The 8,808-nt window shown below is 41.3% G+C and overlaps 1 protein-coding gene across 1 annotated transcript; it reads right to left on the reverse strand.

The window, feature by feature from the left end:
* Positions 1-7,584: 7,584 nt before the first annotated feature.
* LOC131228896 (secreted RxLR effector protein 161-like) lies at positions 7,585-8,192 on the reverse strand. Its single transcript, XM_058224737.1, has 2 exons — positions 7,908-8,192; positions 7,585-7,752 (listed from the first exon to the last, which is right to left on the reverse strand). The coding sequence occupies exons 1-2, from the start codon at positions 8,190-8,192 to the stop codon at positions 7,585-7,587; spliced, it is 453 nt and encodes a 150-aa protein (XP_058080720.1).
* Positions 8,193-8,808: the final 616 nt, after the last annotated feature.

The raw sequence follows: 8,808 nt of genomic DNA on the forward strand, positions 1-8,808 counted from the left end.
CAGGTTAGATTTCTCGTAAACATCATGGTGGACCACACCTTACATCCCAGCACAGGAACTTCCTGAGAAAGCCTTCCGGGTCGTCTCTCCGTCTTCGCACGACACGTACCTACAGCAGCTTATATAGCTGGTGTGTAATGAGTAAACTCTAATGGGCCCCACCACGAATACATGTGGTTTATCCACCCCGAATCGGGGTCGGGTCGGATCGGACCCATTCAGATCGGGTTTTGGGTCGGGTCGGTCCGGATTAGCCACGACCCAAACTCGATTCGTAAACCATTTGGATCTGGATGGTCCAACTCGACCCGCACCGATCCAAGCTGTCGGTTCGGGTAGGATCGGGTCGGGTCAGGTCAGATCCACCGGATCGGGTAAGATATGTCCAGCTATACTCTTAGTTCAACAAACAAGTGTCTATGAATGGTAGAGCCCTTTCCCCACTGTACACGTAGCAGGGTGAATTATCACTAGGGAATCTGGACCATCCGTTAGTTGACCCTACTATGTGACTTATCATAGAGATGGAAGAAGATACAAATGATGAACGACTGACATTTAGCATGGGAAGGTAAAGAAAATTGATGTAGTTATGATTTTTGGAAAATGGACCATCCATAATGCGTTATGCACGATGAACCAATCTGATCAATGCATCGCCTTATCACGTTTACTGTGGCGAGATGGCTCTACCGTATTTTGGTTTCAAGCGATGGAACGTATCATCTCTAGTTAGGGTTGTACATCGAGCCGAGTCGAGTCGATGTGGGCCAAGATTGGTTTGAGTCATCCATGCTCTACTCGAGTTCGGGCTAGAGCTTATCATTGGAGCTTGGCTTGTTTGTCAAATCTTTTGAGTCGAGCTAGTAGATCGAGTCAAAGTGAGCTTATCTCGAATCGAGTCGAGCCTGCTCTCAACCTGACCCAACTCAACACCTAACCCAACACCCAACCTACACCCAACTCAACCCAGCAACCTGACCCAACTACTTAACTCAACTGACTCAACCCGCATCCAACCCAACTCCAAAATCAAATATTCAATATATATATATATATATATATATATATATATATATATATATATATATATATTCGAGCTCTGAGTTTTGAGTTTAGTTGAATCAAAATATCGAACTCAGCTCTTTTTCAAAGCAAGCTGAATTATATAAGGCTGGGCTTGCTCGAATAGTTGTTACAGCTGAGTCATGCCAAGCTAGATCGAGTGGGCCCAGCTAGCTTCGCTCATGTACCGCCTTACCTCGGCTTAAAAGCTGAAGGGATAAGAGGCGGCCGGAAGGCGTGAATGACGGCCACGGACTCACAGGAGTAAGACTGGGGGTTGACGTGACCAAGTTTTGTCAGGTTTTTCGTGAAGCCCACCTCTATGTCTGTTGTATATCCATACCGTCCATCCGTTTTTCCAGCTCATTTTACGAGAGAAAAAGAAAAATGAAGCAGATCCAAATCTGATATGGACCACACCATAAGAAGCAGTGATCATTGAACGCCTACCATTAAAACTTCCTAGCGTCCAACGTAATTTTATTTCCATCCAACCCGTTGATGATGTCATAAAGATCTTGACCAAGTGAAAAACAATTATAATCTTGACCCAAAACTTGTTAATGGTCTATCACCACCGTTTCCTGTGATGTGGTCCAAATGAGACATGTATCTGATTCATTTTTATGTCTAGGACCTTAAATTATCTAGAAAAACGGATGGACGGCGTGGATATACAACAAATACATCTCTAGGTGGGCCCTATGGAAGAGACTTCACGGAACTCGGTCTGGTACCGAACTGACTGAATCCGCGCCTCGCAAGACTGACGTGGGTCGTTGCCTTGTCGAAGAGGAAGGCTATTTGCAGTCGCGGCTTCGTACAACCAACCCACGCACCCTGCCAACGTGGCACACATGTAAGATATCTGGGATTGTAATCCAAGCAGACCCCTTCTGTGGATGACCCATACATAAAAAAAAAAAAATCTCAGATATTGAAAGATCCTACCCACCGAATTTTTTTCTTTCACCAGTAGAATGTAGGCCGTTATTGTATTCCTCTTAACCGTCTATCTGTTGTCTAGAAATACAAAGGTTACGATTGACTCATCGAGGAGAGGAAATTACTGGCGAATAGACCATCATCATTGGACTACAATGGGCTAACGGTCTGGATTAAAGTAAATGTGATCCACTTGTCAGAACAAAAAACCCGTGTATCTTGCGCATAGATGCGGATCGCGTTTCACATGATCCCTTAACGTATGGGGCCCGGAATCGTCTGCAACACCTGTTAGACGCAGCGCGTATAACAAACGTGGCCCGTTGTATTTTACGTGGGAGATCCATTCCGTCCATCACGTTCGCCACACAATGGTAGGCTACGGTAGAAAAAAATTTCCAGATCCGCAACTCAGATGGTCCACACATGGGGAGAGGACGCCAACCATAGGTATATCCGGAGCTACCGTCAAGTATATAATTCCATCCAATCTGTTTATCAGATGGGCCTCACAACGATTAACGGAGACTCTAAAAATTGGTATCATCTAAAATGTAGGCGGATCACACCGTGTGAACTTGGAGATTTTAGTGGTGATTTTACATTTTTCCCGTGGCTTGGTCCACCTGAGTTTTGGATGATTTTTTTGGGTTGTACAGTGAATGCAGAAAAGGTCACATTCTAGACGGATTTGATGTTACACTCACAGCACGGTGGGCCCACATAACTCTCGCGTTTTACGGCGGTGGACCGCAATTGTTGAAGAGGATACAGGTCCAAGATATCCGTAGACAATCTACAGCCATGAATTGCGGGATGGGCATGTTAACTCGTGGGACGCGGATTAGATAATGACAGGTTGAGTAGCGAGACTGCTGCTAAAGTGGAAACGGATTGGCTACTCCCCCTGACACCATCCCCGTGGCTGGTGGTCGGTGCTCCGTGGGCCCCACCATGATGTATCTATTTCATCCATTCAGTTCATACATTTTTATAGATTATTTTAGTGCTTGATACTAAAAATTATATGGATATAAATCTCAGGTGGACCACACCACATGAAAACAATAGAGATTGGATATCCACCATTAAAATATTCCTAAGGCCTAATGTACTGTTTATTTGACATCCAATCTGTTGATCAGGTCATACAGGCCCGGATGAAGGGAAAAAACAAAAATCAGCTCGATCCAAAACTTTTATGGCCCCCAAAATGTTTTTAATGGTCGAAGCTTATTTAACACTGTTTCCTGCAATGTGGTCCCCTTGAGATTGGAATATAACTAGTTTTTGGTCTCATACTTTAAAATGATCTGTAAAAATAGATGTACGGAATGGATGAAACACATACATCATACTGGGGTCCACATAGCACCGACCACCAGCCATTGGCTGGTGTCAGGGGGAGTAGCCAATCCGTTTCCTGCTAAAGGACGTTACCACGTTTTGTGGGACCCAAAATGATGAATGTGTTGTATCCACGCGATCCATCCATTTGGAGAGATACTTATATGACATGGGATAAGAATGAGTCGGATCTAAATCTGGAGTAGACCTACGCCCCACCGTTGAAACCTTCACCAAGGTCTACTATGATATTTATTTGTGATCCAACGTGTTCATAAGTTAAGACAGACATGAGAGAAGGGAAAGCACAAATTTCAGATTGATCGAAAACTTTTTTGGCCCTTAGAAATTTTTAATGGTGGGTGTCACTCTCTCCACTATTTTCTGTGGTGGGGTCCAAAATAGCTTAGGATCTGACTCATTCTTTGGGTAATACCCTAAATTGATATCTCCAAATGGATGAACGGTGTGGATACAACACATACATCATGTTGGGTCCTAGAGAACTTGCTGACGTCACTTCAGTAGCGAGTCTCGCTGCTCAAACTGTCAGCGCCTAATCTGCGTCCTGATTCGTGAGGACTATCCCCGTCCTGACTCGTGAGAACTGGTGCGCAGCTGGGCATTATGCAACGGGAGGTATGCTCACCTTTGTGCCTGCGCACGTGTGCACATTTTCACACATGTCACAAGCCTAAAATCCGAACGGTCCATGTGATGTTGCACTCCATGAAATTTCCATGGACCAATTTTCACCCTGATCCAAAACTTTAGTGGGCCATAGAAAAGAGAAATGCAAATTAAAAATATTACTTTATTTTCCACGGTCCACCAAAGTTTTAAATCAGGGTAAATGTTGGACCATGGGTGTTTCATGCGGTTCTACGTCACGTGGATCGTTCAGAATTTTGGACTCACATCACATGTGATGAGTAATCAAACATGTGTCTACGTAATCATCTGCATGTCATCTTTGGAGCTGATTAAGTGCGGCGGACCTTACCCAAGACGGTGCAGGGGTGCAGTCCTTACCGTAGGGCCCACCTTGATGTATGTATTCTTTATCCACGCCGTCCATCAAATTTGCTAAATCATTTAAGTGAATGAGCTCAAAAATGAAGTAGAACGAACGTTGTATAAGAAACAGTGATTGATTAACTATTTATTGGCCACAAAAGTTTTGGACCAGGCTGATATTTGTTTTATCCTTTCATCCAGGTTTATGTGGCCTTGTCAATGGGTTGGATGGCAAATAAACATCGCAGAAACCTTAAGTTTGTCTGAGGGCGGCTACGAAGCTTTTAATGATGAGGCGTTCACTCGCTATTTTTTTCATCTAGTATGGTCCACCTAAGATTTGGATCTTCTTCGTTTCTAAGGCCATACCCTACAATGATATGAAAAAACAAATGAATAGAATAGACATGAATTACATATATCAAGGTAGGCCATACGGTACGGGAGGCAAACAAATGAATAACATGGATATGTATTACATGTATTGACGTAGGCCACACGGTAAGGGACGCACACTAGTCTTAACTATGGTAGAGTCCTGAAGTTGGCAGTGAAAATTAATTAAAATAACTCTCAATGATAATGATAAAGTAACGGTGGCATTGACATCACAATTTTAATTTATATACTTTTTTGTTCCCTAGATATTTTTTTTGGCTTTTCAAAGGACAAAAATGTCCTTTCATCCATTGTTCCTTTGCACCACTTAAGAATGGGATGTGGGCCCACTAAATTAATGATTGGGGCCACCCTTGGGCCAATCAGATTCGTTTTCTTTTATCGGATGACCATGAATTCACAATTTGGTCATTTTAAAAAATAAATTGGACATGTTTGTAGCCCATAAGTATATGAATGATGTGAGTTAATTTCAAATTATTTCCTCTAGTGTGGTCCATCCACAATGAGTTTTGCCCTCAAATTTGAGCAGGTAATATGAAATGAAAATCCCTTTCATGTGGACAGCTTAGATATGCTAAAAGAATATCTAGTAAGCCCTACACAAGATTTGGGATGAGTTCAATAGGTAAGTCCCTTATGTGAGAAGACCATTTGGCATTTTCTTTCTTTCTTCTTTATTTTTTTCACGACAAGGGGACCATGTAGCCGCAAGGACCATTGCCACCTATGTGGGATCCACTTTAGCAAGCTTTCGACATCATTCCCTCCAATTTACTGAGCTTTTAAGTTTTTTTTTTTTACGCCACACTCTTCGACGTATAAGTCATGTCGGCCAAATGTAAGTTTAGATTAGGATAATAATGGCTTTTGTATGTTTTTTTTATCGTTATCAATGATGGGGGTTTGTGAAAGGGAGGATGATATAGTGGTTCATTTTATAATTATTATTTTTATTTATCTTTTTATAAGTATGAATAGTGAGAGTTTGTGAAAGTGATAGATTTTTTAACAAAAAAATGTTGCAATTGATAAATGTGATGAATGTTGAAATTGATAAATGTTGCCCAAAAGTGAGCCCAAAGTTATTGTGGATCACCTATACTCACCGTGAATTGCCGATACTCAATATGAATCGATAGTCCCACGAAAGCGGTTATAACTCCTTCATTACATGTCCGATTTGAGTGATCTTATACTCATTTAAAATGTAATTTGATGAAATTTCAAATAGATTTAGAATCACCTCATTTAGACATAATTTGATTGCCCGAAAATGTGCCCAATTTTATTATGGATCGTCGATACTCACTATGGATCGCCGATACTCACCATGGATCGTAGGTCCAACGAAAACAATCATAACTCCCCCGTTACATGTGTAATTTTCATGATCTTATACTCGTTGGAAAGATAATTTGATGAGCTTTAAAATGGCTTTAGAATCACCTAATTTGAACACTATTTGATTATGTAAAAGTAAGCCCAAAGTTAATATGGATCACCGATACTTACTATGAATTGCAAATCCCACAAAAGTGGTCATAACTCACTCATTACATGTCCAATTTGAGAGATCTTATACTTGTTGATAAGGTAATTTGATAAAATTTTAAATGGATTTAGAATCACCTCATTTGGGAACCATTTAATTGTTTAAAATTGAGCCCAAAGTTTTTATGGATCGCCAATACTCACTGTGAATCGCTGGTACTCACTATGGATCGTCGGTCCAATAAAAATGATCATAGCTCCCTCATTACATATATGATTTGGGTATTATATTTGTATTGCGGAATTGTTGGATCGTTTATGCATCAAATAATGGAGATTCAAAACCATAAACTGAAAGCGTACCTGATTAGGAAGATATTCTGCCGACAGGAATCTTGATCTTCCGCACCTTACACCTTTAGGAGAACCTTCAATGGGACTAGGGTTTCTCTCATATGTTGGTGAGGGGACCAAGATGTCTATTTATAGGAAAGATGACTAGAAGCTTACCCATCACACTTCTCCCTCTAGGGTCTCCACACCGTAGGTTTCCATATCTGACTTAATAACCGAGTATAGGGACATCGGTTCAAGCGTCTCGCCCCAAACCTATTTATAATGATCACAACTGTAGTAGGGCTTACTGAATCACTCAATCTGAATAATATAACGGTCAGATCTGATGATCATATGTCGCCCACCTAATAGGAGTCTTACATTCTCCCACTTGGGCTGCACTGATCTCTAAAAGAAAACAAAACATTTTATTTTGATTGTGAAAATAAATTTTAAAAAATGCATTTGCTTTTGAAAAGTTCTTAATGGGCGCCCTACTGAATTTCAAAACAATACCGTTGGATAATTATGAGCAACGCTTGTCAGATCCGGTCCATCAAGACTACAGATATTGAATCGTGGTAGTCAACACAACATTTATATATTTCGAAGTGCGACGAATCACGGTCACGAATACCAATAGCCGCAACGACATGGATCAAAGATATGGGGTGTGGTATGAAGATTGCACATCTAAATGTGTTTACACGTGCCTATCTTCAAGTGGTCCATCTGAACGTGTCACTAAGACACAAACCAAATTCTTGCTTACTCATAACTGAAAGTGCACACTAAAGGAGTGAATAATCGAATCATCAATGTATATAAAAGTGATCTCTAAAATGTCTGTACATAATCGGATCAAAAAATGAAAAACTCCCACTACTGAAATACATTCTTGGGATCTACAACTCTCATAGACGTCACATGTTCCTTAAAGAGCATAATAGGAAGACCTTTAGTGAGAGGATTCGCTATCATCTACCTCATGTCGATAAGTTCTACAGACACCTGACAATTCTGAACTCTCTCCTTCACAACAAGATACTTAATGTCAATATGTTTAGACATTGATGAATGCTTGTTGTTGTTGGAGAAGTTAACTGCAGCTGAATTATCACAATAGATTTTCAATAGTGTCGAAATCATCTGCACAACCCGTAAACCAGAGAAAAAACTCTAAAGACAGATCGCCTGACTTGTAGCTTCATGACAAGCTACATACTCTGCTTCCATGGTGGAAGATGCCATAATCAATTTTTCACACTCTTCCAAGATACGGCTCCACCACCCATCATGAATACATAGCCCAAGGTGGACTTCTTGCTGTTGACACAGCCCGCAAAAAATGCATCTGTATATCTAACCAGCTCCAAATGGTCGGATGTCCTATACGTGAGTGCGAAGCCCTTTGTCCTTTGCAGGTAGCTCAATACTTTCTTAACAGCTATCCAATGGTTTATCCCTGGATTGCTAAGGTACATGCCCAACATTTCAACCACAAAAGCAATATCCGGATACGTACAGACCTGAGCATACATGATGCTCCCTACTACTAACGCATACGAAATATCTTTCATCTTGTCCATTTCTAGGTCATTCTTAGGACACTGATATTGGCCAAACCTGTCACCTTTTACAATAGGTGCTTAGCTAGGAGCACAACTTTGCATGTTAAACCTTTCTAGAACCCTATCGATATAGGCCCTCTGCGACAAGCCAAAAGGGTTTCAATCGCAGACGTTCAATCCCCCACTGCTTTTTACAGTGTGGTCCACTTGGATATAACACATGCCTCATGATGGGATCCACAGAACTTGTTGACGTCAATACACCAACTATATAGCTGGTGTGAGGTACGCCATAGGGGTGCACATCAAATCGATAGAACCGTATAACTGGACCAGAACAATTGGATCGGTCCGGTTCTAGAGTGCTAATAGTCCGGTTCCCGTTCCAAAATTTCGAGAACCGTTGGATACGGATCGGTTCTGGTTTAGGGCTCTGTAGAACGAAATCGAACTATTGATCCTAACCTTTAGTTTAAAAAATAAAAAATAAAAAAACCTAAATATATAATCTCTCTCACCCAACTGGTGCTGCCCCTGCCCTGCCCTGCCCCTACCCTCTCTCTCGCCTGATGCTGCCTCTCTCTCTCTCTCTCATATGGGAAGAGCTTCATGTTGCCCTAAGGTGGGATTGCAT

The sequence above is a fragment of the Magnolia sinica genome, chromosome 16 (genome assembly GCF_029962835.1).
Source record: "Magnolia sinica isolate HGM2019 chromosome 16, MsV1, whole genome shotgun sequence".
Taxonomy (NCBI): domain Eukaryota; kingdom Viridiplantae; phylum Streptophyta; class Magnoliopsida; order Magnoliales; family Magnoliaceae; genus Magnolia; species Magnolia sinica.